This window comes from Neofelis nebulosa, chromosome 14 (assembly GCF_028018385.1).
Source record: "Neofelis nebulosa isolate mNeoNeb1 chromosome 14, mNeoNeb1.pri, whole genome shotgun sequence".
NCBI classification, from domain to species: Eukaryota; Metazoa; Chordata; class Mammalia; order Carnivora; family Felidae; genus Neofelis; species Neofelis nebulosa.
This window is the reverse complement of record NC_080795.1, coordinates 74,572,245-74,590,151: the sequence shown is the minus strand read 5'-3', so window position 1 is coordinate 74,590,151 and position 17,907 is coordinate 74,572,245. Positions and strand designations below refer to the sequence as shown.

General features: G+C 52.0%; 2 protein-coding genes across 9 annotated transcripts in view; one reads left to right on the top strand and one right to left on the bottom strand.

The window, feature by feature from the left end:
• The window catches only part of TG (thyroglobulin), a 253,848-nt gene that overhangs the window by 76,632 nt on the left and 159,309 nt on the right, over positions 1–17,907 (bottom strand). The gene's annotated exons all lie outside the window — the stretch shown is intronic.
• The window catches only part of SLA (Src like adaptor), an 89,070-nt gene that overhangs the window by 68,528 nt on the left and 2,635 nt on the right, over positions 1–17,907 (top strand). For 6 of the 8 annotated variants that reach the window (XM_058699133.1, XM_058699132.1, XM_058699130.1 and 3 more), the window contains 5 exons: positions 6,989–7,088; positions 8,132–8,218; positions 11,176–11,279; positions 13,862–13,993; positions 17,774–17,906. In XM_058699133.1, coding sequence (XP_058555116.1) covers positions 6,989–7,088; positions 8,132–8,218; positions 11,176–11,279; positions 13,862–13,993; positions 17,774–17,906 — 556 coding nt within the window. The remainder of the gene's footprint in view (positions 1–6,988; positions 7,089–8,131; positions 8,219–11,175; positions 11,280–13,861; positions 13,994–17,773; position 17,907) is intronic. The other 2 variants (XM_058699136.1, XM_058699137.1) reach the window with 1 other exon arrangement.

Here is a 17,907-nt window from a genome sequence, read left to right as displayed (position 1 = left end):
CATCTACTCAGCTAACACTCGTGCTTACTCATTTAGTGAGGCTCAAATGCCCAGGAAGTAGTGTGGGGAGCTGATGGCGTTAGGCCAACACACAAGTGGAGCTTCCCCTGTCGTTAGCCCGAGTGGAGGAGAATTAAAAACACCCAAAGCCCCAGGCCCTACACGGATCAGCAGGGGGCCTATCTGTGAACCGCGAGGCAGACGAGTTTTGTGAGCTTTCAAGAGCTCTTTCGTCCCCAAGCCAGGACTGTGGATGCCTTGCAATGTGGCTTTGCCCATCCGTCTTCTCCTAACTAAGCCTTCCAGAACATTCCCGGTTACTCTAGTTCCCAGAGACTAATATCACAAAACCCATGGAAATGGGGCAGGTCTCAGAGACAAACGGCCTTGCTGAGCTTCTGGCACTGCCCCCGGAAGCCGTATGACCTTGGGTAAGGCACTTAGCCTCCCAGAAGGCAGGGCTGAGCTCTCAAGTGGAGGTCAGAACCTCCCCTCCTCACAGCAATCACAGCACAAGGTAGCCACCCGCTAAATGTGGGGGGAGTCACTCTTTTTAACCCCACTTGGGGTTATCTGATTGCACTAGGCTATGTCTAAATGGGCACGCCCCCCCAAAGGTTTTAAAGTGGTTGAACTGGGGGTTCCAGGACTTATTTCCGAATCATCCCAAAGAACTCACTTTCTCTACGATTCTCTCCACAGTTCAGACTCTTGCTCTGTGCCAGACACAGGCAGCACAGAATTGAGAAGGGCCTAGGGGACTCCCAGGTAGCGGGGAAGTAGCGTATCTCTACCTTAAAGAGAATTTTTAGACTTTTTCCCACACCCTACCTTTTTATTCTTTCCCCTCCTCACCTTGTATCACCCTGACCTGAAACAAGAGGTAGTAATGTAAACCCAGACACCATTCAGACCCCTTTTCCAGGCAAGGATAGAAATCGCGCTAAGCAGTGCATTTACATAGCATCATGGGTGCTGCCCCATGGAAAGAGCTGACGGGAGGGGCCCTGGGGAGGAAGAGGCAGGGGGCAGGGAAGTCTCAGACCCAGCCTGGCACTTCTCAGTGAATGATTCTCAGACCACCTGCATCAGATCCCCTGCAAAGTTGTCCGAAGTGCAGATCGCTGGGCCCCGCCCCTGATGTGCTCGTCAGAATTCGACGATAGCGGGAAGGAACAACCCGAGGAACTTCTTACAAGCCGCCCCCCACTCCTCTCCCCACCCCCGGCTTAGGCTGAAAGCTTGCATCATGGGACCCAGCGTTTAGTCCTGCCCCCGACTCTTAACACACAATGAGAGATGAGAGGAGTCAGTCTGTCCCCTTAGTGTCTCTCTGGTCTCACTTCTAAATGGGGGACAACTGGAGTGACTCAGTGCCTGTGACACGCCAGACACGATTCCAACTGTTTGACACACGTCCACGCTTCCTCCCCACAACAGCTGCAGGAAGTGATCGCTATTATCACCTCCACTTTGCAGCTGGGGAAACCGAGGCACGGGAAGGTTCAATTACTTGTCGGGAGGCCACACAGCTGGGATCTGAAACAGGGGGTCTGAATCTAGAGTCCGTCCCTTCACCCCCACATCATATGCCTACGGACAACGGAATTCCAAGAAGCTCACGTGTTCTGGGAGGCGATGGGCCCTCTCTAGGCTGAGGGAGGACGGCCACCAGATGAATTCACAGGCAGTCCAGTGCCCCGTAAGGGAACCTGCATCAGGTCTTCGACTAGATCAACCAGGGTCTTACTCATCCCACTTCTGGCCCATAAGATGGTTCTAGGTCCAACGTTTACACTGAATATACAGCTTCTGTACATGTCATGGATACCACACAAAATATACCTGGTCCGTCAAACCATGATTTCATGTTGCGTAAAATGGGACCAAAGATTTTTTAAAGCAAATGCACACAAAAACGCTGTTAATTGTGGTGCAGGTGGTGTTCAGGAGCATAAACAGAAGAACAGGTGGCCAAGAGCAGGGTCTGTACCCTCTGCTGCTAGGTTACTGGGTTTTGAGACCGGGCACTCAGCTCGCTATTGTGGGTTCCCAAGCGAGTGCCTTCGCCTCGCTGTGCCATCTGGGAGCCTCGGGATCTAATCAGTCCCCATCCGCCCCCTCTCATAGATGGGGAAGCCAAGGCTTTGGACAGGAAAGAACAGGTGGGCCGCTGTGTCTCATTTTCAGCCCATAATACGGGACCCACAGGTACACCCTGGGGTTCGTGGTAATCAACAGAACTTGGTAGACCTTCTATGGGACCAATGTGCCCAGCCCTGTCTGATTGGTTCATTTTGTGTGTGTGTGTGTGTGTGTGTGTGTGTGTGTGTGTGCGTGTCCCGGAAAAGATGCTAAAAGTAAGGCCTGCTTTGACTCCCCAGAGGCCATGGATTTGGGCATGATTCAAGGCACATACAAAACCAGAATCTGAAAGCACTGGGCTGTTTAGCTCTTTGCCAACCAACTGCACTCCGCGGCTGGTGCCAACTCGGAAGCCTCATTTAGAGCCAGCCTTTGTCCCAACCTGTCAAGGAGCAAGCGTTAACTGGGGACAGCCTGGTAATTACACGCCGAGGAGGGCTATGTGGCTTAGGGACATGACCAGGAGCCTGACAACCCTCATGCCCTCCCCTGCACACGTTACTAAAACTCCCCTGGCATTTGTTTCTTCATTTTCCCTAGGGTTGTGTGGAGCATTGGAAGTAATGAAAGGCTGGTTTTGCTAGAACTATAAATGGAATCTTCGGAAAGGTTTTTAGCATTTAAAAAGAAATGGTAATGATATGACAAGGAATAATAATGCAAAAAAAAAAAAAAAGCCTCTTCTCCTTTGGCCAAGTGGCTAGTAAGTTCGCCTGGTTCTCTCTCCTTTTTTGGATTCACTTCCCATTTTACACTTCGGTATAATTTCTTCAGTCTGACTCAATATCGGTATCAGTAAATATTTGGTCTTCCGCATTTCATCTTCTGTTCTCACCACATGGAGTTTGTTTTTGGAAGAATAGAATATTTTCAAATTCACACATCTTAGAGGCTTTTCAAACTTTAGGGCACTATTGGCCGAAATTGGTCTTGGATTATGTAATGATAATCCCACCCCATAAACACTGTATCAGCAGCTTCTCGTTGGGACAGGAGCGTCATGAATCCAAACCCAATCACACGGGGTAGATTTCGATATTTCCCATTTTTATACATGAAGAAGTCAAGCTCAGATTGGTTAAAAATAAATCTTTCCCCCAAATCGCAGAACAATTACGTGGTGGGGGTGGAAGTTAAGGCAGGTCTGACTGATTCCAAAGCCCGTTCTCTCTTCTGAAAGTCTCTCTGGATTTCTCCTTTATGCACATCACATATTTTTCACTCTGTTTCCTTATCTTAAACCTTCAGTAATCCTATCCACGCCTCTCTTTGGTATCAATCACTTATCTGACTTCATTCTAGTGCTCAGCTCTCCTTCAAACCTGGGGCTCCAGGAGGACCTGACAGTATGTTTGAGCTTTCTGAGCAAATTTGACTTTCTTACTTTCCCAAGCTCAGGGAAGATGTCCATGGGGTCCTGGCACCGGACCTTGTTTAGAATGACTGCCTTCCTGGGGCACCTGGGTGGCTCAGACGGTTAAGCGTCCGACTCTTGATCTTGGCTCGGGTCACGATCTCACAGTTCGCGAGATCGAGCCCCATGCCAGGCTCCGCGCTGACAGCATGAAGCCTGCTTGGGACTCTCTCCCTCTCTCTCTGTTCCTCCCCTGCTTGCCCGTTCTCTCTCTCTCTCTCAAAATAAATAAATAAACTTTACAAAGAACGCCTGCCCTTCCCGCGGAAGTGCAGACTGAACTTGTGTGGTTTTCCCGGTGCTGGTGAGACAGCTGATAGGGACGGACCTAAAATCCCTTGCAAAGGCCCACAGCAAGGCCATTACCTTTAAGCAAAGGCCCAGAGCAAGGTTTTCTCAGCCACGTTTAAGTGTTACAGCTATAAAAACATCATCGTTTCGGAAATTCCACAGGAAACTCAACGCTGTTGTTGTGCAATTGAAACTCTCCAGCCCCTGAAGCCTCTTTCCACTATTGAGCCAATGTTGTTACAATGGGATTGTGTTTCTGTTTCTGTTTTTAAAGTAAGGAAAGACGGTTGTTCTGTTTCACGGTCTTAGTCGAGAATCCAGACATCAAAGGCCCAGCCCCCGTGGAGACGTGCGGTCTACGTCAAGGTTCTGTGATTATCACGGAGAACAAATGCTGGGCCTTTCCTTCCAACACTTTTTTTGCACAAGGGGCTGGTTCTGTGATGACCGCCCACCCACCACGCGGCTGCCACAAAACAGGTTTCCTTCTCTTGGACCACTTTACGCAGCACAAGGCAGCTTTTAAGAGCCTAGTAGCACAAGGGCGTCTCCTCGCCTTCATCCCTCAAACCCACCCTGAGCATCCGAGACCGGGGCAGTGGGTGCGGGGGGGGGGGGGGGGGGCGGGGCTGCAAGACAGCTCCTCCTAGAGTTCACACTCAGTCCCCCAGAGTCATGCAAACCCCAGAACACAACTTGGGCCTCAAAGGAAGAGCCTAGGGTCCTGGGTGGGGGGTGGGGGTCACAGCAGGAGCACCAGGCAAACCTCCTGGGGGTGGGAGGGATGACAAAGCGGAGACCAGGCGCTTTCCTGGCAGAGGGCACAGCCTGGTCACAGCCTCTGAGGACGGGGCATCCTGGCAAATTGAGAAGAACGGGACGGCTCATCACACTGCTCTTAGAGGCAGTGGAGACACACGTTAAGTGGCCCCCCTTCATGTTTGGGGCCATCAGCCCAGGTTTCCATCGTGAAGACATTTTCCAACGCCTCGTTTTCCAGACTGATGCAGGCCCAAGAGGGAAAGGGCGCACGGGCACTCAGAGTGGCAAGGTCGGGAAGCTGAACAAATCCTCTGTGCTAGGTCCTTCCTCAAAGGCACAGAAGCTTCCTAGGGACCGTGCACGTGCACGATCTTGTCTTCGCAATTTCTTTTCTGTTCCTTTTCTCAAGGAGGAGTTCCCAATTTGCATGAGTGTCATGCACCCCATGAGTCTGGATGCACCCCTTATCAGATCTCAGGACTCCCGGCTTCAAGCCTGACAGAGGCACTACCTCCTGCTGTCGAGCCGGGGGCAGGCGACACAAAGGAAAGATCCCGTTTTCCTTCGGCAAAGCAGGACGTATGTGAGGGAGGTGTCCCCACAGGCTCAGGGTCGGCTATTCCCTGGCCGGGCACTGCTCCTTCTCAGGTCAGAGACCTGGCCTCTTTTTGGTGACTGTGGCCACCACGAATCACTTTTGGTTTCCATTTCGTGCCCCAAAACGCTTGCTTTTATCTGCTTTATTGCATGTAGCTCAGCTTCCCCAAGCGAGCGGTACGTCTGAATGTGCCGTTCCACGCTGACATCTGGCTTCTGAGTCATTGTTACTCATTCTACTATACCAAAGCCGTCTTTCGGCTTCGTCTGTCCTGGCACTTGTGAGCTGGAGAGTCCCAGATCTAGATCTCTAAGGGACAAAGTCTAGAGGTCCCAGCAGGGGGGGGGGGGGGCGGGGGGGGCGGGATCCCAGAAAGTGGCCGATTGGGGTCACCCAGCCTGCCATGCCCGAGTGCCGGGATTTCTCCAGATTTTCCTGGGGTGATGAGGGCAGGCGAAGACCCCTCCCAGGATTGTTTATGTATTCTCTAGAATGTGAGCTTGCCCACGGTTAGGTGCTCAGTAAACAATTGCAGAATGGAAGAATACGTGGTAAGACTTGCCCAGAATTTCGCGTTCAGGTGCCCAGCCGGCAGATGGAGTGATAAGCCCAACAGGTGAATTCACCCGTGTGGAAGGCACAATACTTGCCCCAAAATGTACCCTGATATTACCCCGCGTCTGATGCGCCTGGATTACGGCAAACCTGTTAAGGCTGGGAACCAGCCCCAAAGTGCCCCAAAGTGCATCATCGCCTCTCCAGCCCACGGGAAGCAGCGCTCGCGTGAACCACACAGCATGCCTTTCTTTTCAAACCTTCGCCAGAATTACTTTCAAGGGACAGATGATGAAAGGCACTTACTTTTTCCTCCCACCCCCGCCCCAAAGTCCCTATTAAATAGATCCCCAACACGGTGCCTGGTATTCTACAAGGAGGAAGCGCTTGGTGGACCTTCCGAGTTAGAGTCTTGGGTCCCGGTGGGTCCTCGGAACTCATGTAGCCCAGCTGTGACATACCCCGCCCCCACATGTGACAGATGGGGACCTACAAGCCCCAGGAAGGGTAAAGATGCTTTTATAGCCCCTTATCATTCATGAGGTGCTGCTACAGACTTTTGCCTAAGCTCGTGCGGACCCCGGATTGAGGTATTCGTAGCCCCACTTTAAAGATGGGGAATGGAGGCTCACAGGTGTTCGGGGACTTGTCCGAGATCACTTGGATCGGTAGACACAATGACTAAAGCCTGAAGCCAGATCTTGTGACTTCAGCCCCAGGACCTCTGGATCCCCTCCTTCTCAGAGGAGAACTGCAGGGCCAAGGCAGGCTTGTGAATGGGAGGAGGTCACCGACCTTGGGGTTCCTTCAAGCTCCCTGTGCCACCATCCCTGAAGGGAGGAGGGCCTGCTATAAACTGCTGTTCCAGGGCACCTGGGTGGCTCAGTCGGGGAAGCGGACAACTTCAGCTCAGGTCATGATCTCACAGTCTGAGAGTTCAAGCCCCGCGAAGGGCTCGGTGCTGCCAGCTCAGAGCCTGGAGCCTGCTTCCGATTCTGTGCTTCCCTCTGTCTCTGCCCCTTCCCTGCTTGCTCTCTGGCTCTCTCTCTCTCTCTCAAAAATAATAAACATTAAAAAAAAATGTTTTTTAAACTGCTATTCCAAGGCAAATCATGATCTCCAGCTGAGAAGTCCCCGGGAGGAACTCATCTCAGTCCTCCCCTTCCCGGGGTTGCCTTTCGGTTCCCTGTGGAGAAGAACATCCCTTGCCTTTGTTTCCCCAGGACCGGACGGTGACTTCCTGGCCGTGCTGAGTGATTACCCATCCCCTGACATCAGCCCCCCCATATTCCGCCGAGGGGAGAAATTACGCGTGATTTCTGAGTGAGTTGGCTTTCCAAATGTTTCACAATCCCTTAAAAACAGGGAGCACTGGGGCACCTGGGTGGCTCGGTCAGTTAAGTGTCCGACCTTGGCTCTCACGGTTTGTGAGTTCGAGCCCCGTATCAGGCTCTGTGCTGACAGCTCAGAGCCCGGAGCCTGCTTCAGATTCTGTGTCTCCCTCTCTCTCTGCCCCTCCCCACTTGCACTCTGTCCCTCTCTCTCACTCTTTCTCTCAAAAATAAACATTAAAAAATATTTTTAAAAAAAGGGGGGGGGGAGCGCTATCTGAATGGGGATCATTGGATCTTAGCTATAGTCGTCCAGTTCCACTTGGGCCCTGCTCCAATCATGAGGTGAAGAAACTGGCCCACACAGAAGATCTTAGCGCTTAATCCTTAATGCTGCCAGTGCTCTAAAACCTTCAATGGCTCCCCATTGCCTGGTGGATAAACTTCAAATTCCTTAACGTGGCTTTTGTGACCCTTTGTGATCCAATGTCTGTTTCTCACATTGGCCTCATCTCCCACCATGCAGCATTGGTATTATAGACTGGTGCAGTTCGGGCTCAGACAGGAGGACCCACGGGTCTAAGAAAATGTCTGATGATAAACAGAAAGTATTGTCTCCCATCGTGTTGCCTCTCCGTGACTCAAAATGGGCCACAGAACAAATAGGGGGCTCTAAAACCTTTTTATTTGGATTCTCATTGACACAGACAAACTAAACTATCTTGGTTCCATCTCAGGGTATAATTCTACATAGTAAAGTTATTTTTAAAAGCCTCCAATTCTGGCATATCACCTGTGGGTCCCCAAAAGATGGCTCAGTGCCAAAGCATGAGAAGCATTCCTGGTTAGCCTGGAATAAGGGACATACTTAAAAACTGTTATTTCCCTATGGAGAAATTGAGGTCAACACGATCAACAATGGGTCTTAAAAAAGAAACGGCCCCATGTGCCCCAGGTTCAATCTGGTTACCCCGCTCATTCCTTTGCTTTGCAACTCACCTGTCCACCCTTTCCTATCTGTTCTTGTTCTTACAGTGAAGGGGGCTGGTGGAAAGCCATTTCCCTTAGCACTGGCCGAGAGAGTTATATTCCTGGAATATGTGTAGCCAGAGTTTACCATGGGTGAGTACATTTCTGAAATAGCATCAATAACGCCCAATATTTATGCTAGTGGTGTGTGAGGGCACACGGCAGAAAGGAAGTTTCAAGAGGCTCACTCTTACTCTGGCTCAGTCCACAAGGAAGGGTGTGACCTTGGCGAACCCCAGGCCCTATCTGAGACTCAGCTTTCCCATCAGTAAAGATGAAGGGAGCTGAACCTTTCAGCTCCAACGCTGTGTTCCTGACACGTAGCAATCAACATTCAGAGACTGTGATCAAAGGGACGCAGCTCTGAAAAGTGAGCCTGTCTGGGCAGCAATCCTGCCCCCGTCACTTACTGGCTGTGTGACAGTGGGCAAGCTCCTCAACACTTTATGGCTCGGATTCCTTCCCTCACCTGTCAGATAGACATCGTAATACAGAACGACAGGGACAGTAATGTACAAGAAGACCAAAGTGCAGGGCTGTTAGGACAGTGAGGTCGGGTCGTACGTGGATCACTCTTGGAAGGATGCCTGGCATTACAGTAAGTGCTCGGTACGTATTAGCTGTGTTCTTATCAAATACCATCCAGAACACAGAGAACGCTTACGGCCCGAAATGCTTAACGTACCCAACCTGGCAAATGGCGAAGTCAAGCAGAAAAGGAGAAACTCTAAACCATCAGGCATGGAAAGCCCGGGCTTTCCCCTGCGGTTGGGCAAGGAGGCCTTGCAGCACGACAGGTGGCTTTGGAGGCCAGCACTCCTGGGCTGGAGTGTGCCTGGCTCAGCGACTGACTTCCGGGGTAGGAGTCTCCCACGAGACCCAGGGAAAAGTTACTTTGCCTCCTGGAGCCAGTCACCTCCTTTGTCAAGCTACCAAGGCCAGACCTTGGCATCCAGGAAGGAAGGAAGGAAGGAAGAAAGCATCATTTTTTTTTTTTTTTGGAGGGAACCAGAAATAACCGCTTTCCATGCTCACCTGGTGAAGCAGAGATAACGGCTTGAATATTCTGAAGAACAATGCAACCCCATGCATTTAATCGCAGGATTATGGATTTTGAGGATAAGTACCAGATGCCATTTCTGAGCTTAGGATGACGGAGGGGAGCAGAAGTGGGGCAGTAGCTGCTTTGGCAGCCACGTTCTGAAAGAGTCAGTCACGTAAACTCCCCCACGTCAGCCGTGCGTCCACTGACCCATTGATTCATTTAGCAAACCTGGATCATCACCCGCACGCTGAAGATGTGTGCTGGCAGAGGCTCGGGTGCTGAAGAACCCAGCTGAGTAAGATGTGATCGCGGCCCTAGGAAGCTTCCAACTGGCAGAGGCAATAAATGTCTTGAACATACAGAACCGGGAGAGAGGCGCTACAGAATGGCTATGGAATGTGATGTCCCAGGAAACTGCCTTGCGATTTTAGCTTTACCACTTGCGGACGTCGGGTAACTTGGACCAATTACTTGCTCACTCTGACCCTCAGCATCCTCATCAGTGAAGGGGAGACAAAGCTACCTGTCTTAGGGGGTTCAGATGAGGATCAGATTTCACGCGCTTAACATGCCCATAATTAGTATCCATACGTGGCTATCGCTGTGGATTTTAGTGTATTCGTTCTTGTGAGTGGACTTTCACCTAAGGATTTGGGAGGATGAATGTCTGTCAAGACACTAAAATAATTAACATACACCATGCATGGTGCAAAACTAAGGGGGCAGTTGAAACATCAGGCCGAATCAGGATCTTCACAGATCGTCCTCGGAGGCCAGGACATAAATAAACGGCATCCGATTATCAGGCTGTGGTCTTCTCCCAGCCACAGAGCTCCAGCAACCCGTCTGCGTGGCCTGGGGATGCCACAGGAGACAACATAGTGAATATGTCCCAGCAAGCGCTAATTCAGACCTGGGGATTAAATAAGCCAAGGTTCACTCCCTCAAATACGGAAACTGTTAAAAAGGATGTGTAACTGTTTCTCAGTTCGCCCTGGCCAAGTGCTAACAAAGCATTTTCTTCTTCCATGCGTATTCAAGAGCACTGGCTCTTGAACATTCCGTTGGAAAGCCGGATCACAGTGCTACAACTGCTTTATTTTTTAGATTTTTACAATTTTTTACTGGTGAGCAAAAAAAAAAAAAAAAAGCAAGAAACCCACGTCAATGCACAGGAGTGCGATGACAACTTCGTTTAAAACATGTTGGACGAGGGAAGGCAGCAGGGAAATGTAATGAATGCCTGGCGAGGTGTGGGGGGGGGCCTGGTGAAATTGGTGGGATTAGGCATCTTTCTTCCTTTCTTGTGCCCACTTATACACTCACAAATACAAACCAGGCTCGATAATGAGGACACAAAGACAAAGCCAAAACAGGCAGGGTCCCTGCCCTCGTGGGGTGGTGAGGGAGGGGCAGGGTCATTACGGTACAAGGGACAGGTACCTTATCACGTTTGGGAATGCTTGTATGTTATATGATACAGACCGGGCCCAGTCCAGCTGGCATTCGAGAACAGGATGAGAAAGACCCTCATTGTCTTGTGCCCTCATTGTCCAGTGTAATACCTGGTGTGCAGTAGGCACTCGGGAATTTTATGTGAAAGATTAAAAGTATGAATGGGGGTGCCTGGGTGGCTCCGTCGGTTAAGCACCCGACTCCTGATTTCGGCTCAGGTCATGATCTCAGAGCTCGTGGGTTCGAGCCCCACATCGGGTTCTGCGCTAACAGTGCAGAGACTGCTTGGGATTCTCTCTTCCTTTCTCTCTGACCCTCCCCCGCTTGTTCTGTCTCTCCTCAAAATAACTGAACAAACGTTAAAAAAAATAAAAGTATGAAGGAAGGAAGAAAGGAAAGAATGAACAAAGAGTCCATCGCCCTCCTCTTTTCAATCCCAACAGTTTTGTATGAACTTGACCTTGCTCTTAATTTTGGTACCACCTGCCTGTGTGGCGGGCGGCGGGAGGGGGCGTGCTCAGGACCCTCATGCCGTCTTTCTCCTCCACAGATGGCTGTTTGAAGGGCTGGGCAGGGACAAGGCAGAGGAACTTCTGTTGCTGCCGGACACGAAGATGGGCTCCTTCATGATCCGAGAGAGTGAGACCAAAAAAGGTGAGGCACCTCCGACTCCTCTTGCCACGTGAGGGCTGAGAGGGGCACGTTTTGTTCCCGGCTGACTCGGGGCCCGGCTCATCTTCCCGCCTACCAGGGCGCACGCAAGCTCGTCCGATGGGGCTGAGCTCCCTGCAGCCCACACAGCCCCTGGGGAGGCCAGCGTCAGCATCGGTGTCAGCGTTGGGAAGCCTAGAGGCAGGTGGCCGAAACCTGGCCCGGAGGGGCCACCTGCCAGACTCAGTCCCGCTGGGAAATGTCCCCATCGCCGGGGAAGGAAAGCCAACAAGGGGGTAGGCAGCCCCAGGCCAGAGCGAGCAGGCTTCCACCTGGGCCTGGCCTGTGGTCTCAAGCTCTGGGCCTTGAGCGGGGCATTTACTTCTGCCATGGCAGCATTCTCCTCGGCGGTGCCACTCAGAAATAATCTTGCTACACAGAAGACCTTCCATACTGGTTCGCACTGTGCCCTCCGATGAGCTTAGAGAATCAGGACAGGCAGATGCTTACTCACACACACTCGCTATGATCGTTACTGTTACAACTTCCTTACGGCCCACACGTTAAGAAATTCAGCAAGGGGTGCCTGGGTGGCTCAGTCAGTTAAGCATCTGACTCTTGGTTTCGGCTCAGGTCACGATCTCATGAACCATGAGACATGGATCCATGACAGCATGAAGCCCGCCTGGGATTCACTCTCCCCCTCTTCCTCTCTCTCTCTCTCTCTCTCTCTCTCTGCCCCTCCCTCTCTCTCTCAACATAAAGAAATAAGCATTTAAAACAAAAGAAATTCAGTGGAAACAAAATAGCGGCGTTCTTTGTCATGGTTCAGAGACGGGCTCTGAGCTCCAGTTTTGGCCGTAAGAATTCCTGAGAAGGCACCTGTCTCGCTAACCCTTTCCTATAATGTGGGATTAACACTAGGAAGGTGCTTAGCACGGAGTCCGGGAGGTAGTAAGCACTTTAACTCACAGGAACAAAACACTTAACAGCTAGGGCTTCCCTATACTAAAAATAACACCTTTTTAAAGACAGAAGACAAGTTCACAGGTTCTTAGCCTGCTTCTTGTATAGTCACAATCAAAGAAGAGAAAACGCGGTATCTGAGACTATTTTCCACGTACCTATGAAGGGCCAGCACGGCTTGGTGCTGGGACCTTTCACTAAAATGAGCATCAGCCTGACTTTAGAGAAGCATGGACCATATACACGTGATAAAAAAAAAAAAAAAAAAAAAAAATCAAGAACAACTTTTGTCTCAAAACCTCGAGGGTGCTGGGGGAAAACAAGATCAAAAAGCAGAGACCAAACTTCCTGTGCATGTCCTGGCGGTCCCCGGAGGCAGGAGACCCAGACTCACATGGAACTTGTAAGCAGGCATGGCCAAGGGAGGGAAGAGTCCAGTTTGGGGTGCCAGGGTTGATCTAAAAATAAAGACTTTATCAGGTAGACCTTCAGCCGAGCCCGGGCTGGGGCTGGGGTGGGGGTGGGGGCTGGGTATGCAAAGTTCTGATCATTTTCCACCTGCCACCTTTGACCCACTCACCATATTTCTAGTTCCTGTCTTCGTTACAGGAAGACACATGTTGGGCTTCAGAGGGCAGACCTGGGGCAAAGAGAGGAACGCCCATCCGAATGTTCGAGGAAGCCCGTTCAGGACAAGGGTCAGACCCCGGAGCTGCCGTTTCCAGGCCGCGTGCCTCTGGCCATAGCGCTTAGGGGCTCTGAGCCTCATTTCTCCATCTATAAAAAATATCGGGCGGCGACACATCCCAATCTTTCTAAAAACCAACAGAGAGTATTGTTTGGAAATAGCTTAGCCCCCAAGCAGCATGTACGGACAGCAAAAACTCAGTAGATGCTAGTAACCTCCTTCTCTCACTGCGTCATGAACATTTTCACTCCTGAGACCCAGAAGACGGAGCAGAAGGGACTCTCAAACATGACCTAGGCCCGAGTCTTTCCAGTTGGGGAAATCAAGGCAAAGAGAGGTGAAGGCGCTCACCCAAAGTTCTACTTCACGAACCCACACTTAAGGAAAAACAGCACGTTTTACATTATTTCTTAAGACTACCCAAAAAAAGTCTTAAATGCCGCTTATTCCAAATTTCTGAGAAAGCCGAGCATAAGGCAGAACCAAGAGGGAGTAGGGACCGGGAAGTGGTATGACATTCTCGCCTTGATGGGACAGGGAGGGAAACGCTGTGCGCCTGGGAAGGACTTGAGAACAGCTACGGATCCTGACCTGCAGGGCACAACCCAGCTCTGATCGTGTAATTTCCAGAAAAGGGCGTGGGAGCACCCCGAATGCTAACCTCACAAAGACTAAGCAGGTGCCCCTGAAAACCTGTTTGCAGTGTGGCTGCTAAAGGAGCAGGCTCCCGTGGTCTCTGCACAGTGAGCTACGTCCCCAAAGGTGGGGTTCTGGCGTCTGCTCCTCCAAATCCGGGACTGCACGTCCAGGTATTCTTGCTGTGTCACAAGGTTGAGAAAGTCTCTCCGCCACCGTGGTGGGGGGCTCTTCGGCGGATCGCCCTCAGCGGGGACACGTGGGACGTCTCTGACCTGTCCTCCCTTTCCGGCAGGTTTTTATTCCCTCTCGGTGAGACACAGGCAGGTGAAGCATTATCGCATCTTCCGCCTTCCGAACAACTGGTATTACATCTCCCCGAGGCTCACCTTCCAGTGCCTGGAGGACCTGGTGAATCACTATTCTGGTAAGAAACACCCCGTCGGGACGGATCAGGGAAGCCCCCCCTTTTGCTAACTGCCCTGCGGTGCCTGTGTCTAGGATGTGCACGGGTCACCGATACCTGCCAGGTGATTGACTTGGCTGTCACCCCGCTTTCTCAACGCCCTCTGTTCTTGTTAATGCAGACCGTCAATTTCACACTAAAACAGGCTGCCTGTGAATGCTGCGTGAGTAAAACGCAGCTAATCTCAACCCCACCTTCCTTCTACCTGCAGATGAAGAGAATTAGCCTGCCCCAATATTTGCAACCACAGACAGCTGGCACTTCCTGAAGTGGACCACATGTTTACGGGCCCCCGGTGCTTTGCTCCCTCTTTCTGTCTGGCCAAATCTTCCTCAGCCTTCAAACCAATAGGAAGCCACCTCCTTCGATATGTCTTTACAGGACTGCCCGCCTGCCTTCGGCGATCCCCTAGACCTGGGTCATTCTGCCTTGGGACCCAGTGAACAGTGTCCTAGTGTGGGTTTCCCAGAAAGCTCTTCAAAGCAGGGCTGAGCTTTGTTCGTTCGGACATGCTTCCCGGGCCCAGGAGAGAGGTCCTAGTGTTCCACGCTGGCCAGGATGGGGAGCATCCCCTCCACGATGGCAGAAGCGGGACAGGTTTTGATGGAGGTGACGGGTAAGAGTAGTCAGAAGAGTTCAGAGGTAGACTGTGAAAGGCCAGAATGCCAGGAGGTGACATTTTACACAGGAAAGGGAGAAATGCTAAAAAGTTCTCTCCAGAACCTCCGTGTTCACATCCCAGATCTTCTGGGCAGCCTGGGCTGGTTGCTCACCTCCGCACCTCATTTTCTTCTCCATGTAACGTCCCTGCTCCTTGGGATGTGGTGACAAATCATCGGCGGGAGCGCGGGGAAAGCACTGAGGAGAGGGACTGACCCATAAGCGGGCTGCCGCTCTGTTCTTCAGCCAGGACGTCTCCTCCTCCTCCTCCCCCCTTCCCCGGCCTATCGGAGGGAGGAAGAAAGAAGTTACCCTCACTCCGTATGCATGTTCCCACATCTGGGTTCCGGACCTCACACCCCTGGGTATCTTTGCTAGCATTCTGTAGGCTGTGGGTCTTGAAGGGCATTTCAAGGTTAGAGGAGCCCACAAGGCCTGGGTTATCACACAAGACCAGTGAGAAGGGCAGGGCATGGAGAAGGGCGGGGCATGGAGGAGAAGGGTGAGGTATGGAGAAGGGTGGGGCATGGAGAAGAGCAGGGCACAGAGAAGGTGGGGCATGGAGAAGGTGGGGCATGGAGAAGGGTGGGGCATGGAAGAGAAGGTGGGGCATGGAGAAGGGCAGGGCATAAGGAGAAGGCGGGGCATGGGGGAGAAGGCGGGGCATGGAGAAGGTGGGGCATGGAGAAGGGCGGGGCATGGAGGAGAAGGCTGGGCAGGGGGGAGAAGGTGGGGCATGCGGGACAAGGTGGGGCATGGAGAAGGACAGGGCATGGAGGAGAAGGGCGGGGCATGGAGAAGGTGGGGCATGGGGAAGGTGGGGCATGTAGAAGGGTGGGGCATGGAGGAGATGGGCGAGGCATGGAGAAGGCGGGGCATGGGGAAGGGCAGGGCATGGAGGAGAAGGCGGGGCATGGAGGAGAATGGCCTCTTGGGAGACACTGGCCCAAGCTGCAATCTGGGCACTGTGAGACCTTGGGCAGAGACTCCACCTCTCCCGGGCCATGGAAGGTGGATGGAAACAGTTCCCTTGCAGGTGGGTGCGATGACTGCTCATACAGTGGGTGACCTGCAATAATGTAATGTGTCCATCACAGCCCGCAGCGGGGCAGATTCAAAATAACCGATACCAAATGTTAATTCTGTGATACCTGGAAACCTAGCAGCTTAGCTAAAAATGAAAGAGGAAGGGAGTCCTGGAGATGGTCAACTTTTACTGATTATGAGTAAAGGTTGGTTGTGGTATTTGGCTTTTAATAACAATCATCCGAGAGGTGGGGAGACCATAAGTTTTGCATAGACAAAAGCAAACACGGAAAGGAGGCTGCCCCAGCAACGATGTTACACCCTGGGAGACCCACGAGGTTTCCAGGGCGAGGGCGCTCAAGGTGCTTGCTTTGGTTACAGGAGCAATGCCTTCCAGAAATGTGCCCCTGCTCGCTGCATTGGTCCATGTTGTCACACGCATCAGCCCACTGCTGCAAATGGCTGAAATACTTTCTGTGCCCCTGGGTGCCCCACGGTGGAAACAATGTGGCCAAGTTGACCTCCCACCAGAGTGTATCTAGAGACACAGAATGAGAAAAGATTGTGCCTCGAGGGGTCTGAAAAGACACCGTTGTGTTCCACGATGTTTATATTTATTACCTGGTGCTGTTTGTAAATGTGTTAACATCTTGAAGCCTCGGTTTCTTCATCTATAAAATGGGGACTGCACTGCCTCTTGGAAGATTGTTGTTAGGACCAAAAAGAAAACCAGGAGCGTGAGATGTCTGGCCCCAAAGGATCTGGTGCCTGGTGGTGACTGAGAGGGCAGATGGAGCAGGACACAAGTTCCCAAATATGGCCAGGGAAACGAAGGGCTGAAAAGGGGGACCCTTGAATGTAGTAGAGTCATTGGGAGCCCAAGGGTGGGAGAGGAGTGAGCATTCTGGAAACTTCTGCAGAGTGGAGAGAATAAGGTGTGTCCAGACCCCAGATGCACGTGGGACTTCTCTCTCCTCCACTGCAGAGGTAAGGAGTTGCCTTTGGAACAAGTGCCTGGTTCTGAGTCAACGAGGCAGGTTCCGACCGCATTCCTGTGACCTTGAGCAAGTGACTTGACCCCAGGGTTCACAGCTTCCTCCTTCTGGAAGTGGGTGTAAGGATACTGACTGCTCAGAGCTGATGTGCTGCTGGCTGAAATGAAGCGCTCAGGCCCAGCTCAGCGCCGGCTCGGGCTGCGTGTGCTTGGGAGCCTCAGCGCTTTTTGTCTTGGCCCGGATTCCGGCTCGCCCTCAGGGTTAACCTCTCACACCCCCACCGGTGCCGTCTACTGGCACTGGGTGGCCCCAGCCTTTATGTCTGGCTCAGTCTCCCTCACCTCCTCATCCTCTGTGCATGCGTATCCAGGCTAGGGAAGAGAGATTTCTCTTCATTTTTTTTCACTTTTCTGCTTTCCCTTGTTTGCCCTTATCTTTGTCTTCTTCCTCCTTTATTCCTGCGTCTTTTCTTTTTTTGTTCTGTTTTTACTTCCTCCCCTCCATCCCCCCCCATCCCCTCCCTCCTACTCTCTCCCCCTTCCTTCCTGTCTTCTTTCCACGTGTCTTTTATTTTCCTGACTTCCTGCCCACGGATGAGCTGCTTGGCCAGGAGGACGCGCCATTCTGCAGGCTTCGGGGACAGGCATCGGACACCATGCGGTTGATGGAGCCATGCCTGAGCTGTTCTCACTTGTTAGCCTGTTCCTCTCAGTATACAGTCAAGGAAACTGAGGCTCGGAGAGGTTCAAGGGGATTTGCTAACAGGGCGAAGCTGAAATCCAAACCCCAGCTGAGTTGATTTTGGATCCTAATCTTAATGCCCCACCTGCACCCAGCTGAGCCCAATGCGTACTCAGGGCGTACTCAGGGCGTCTTGGCATTTCTTACACACTCAACTGGGCCCGTGACTCTCCGCCCTGCCACGCCTCTTTCCTATGTTGGCCTCAGTTTCCCCATGTGAACAACTCGGGCACTGTACTGGATGGTCCCTCAGGGCCCGCATCCCAGGCTGGCTGGGGCATTCCGGAGTCACTGACCAGGCGTCTGCCTCTCTCCTCAGAGGTGGCTGACGGTCTCTGCTGTGTGCTGACCACACCCTGCCTCACTCAGAGCACGACCGCCCCGGCAGTGAGGGCCCCCGACTCGCCTGTCACCTTGCGCCAGAAGACCTTTGACTGGAAAAGGGTAGCCAGG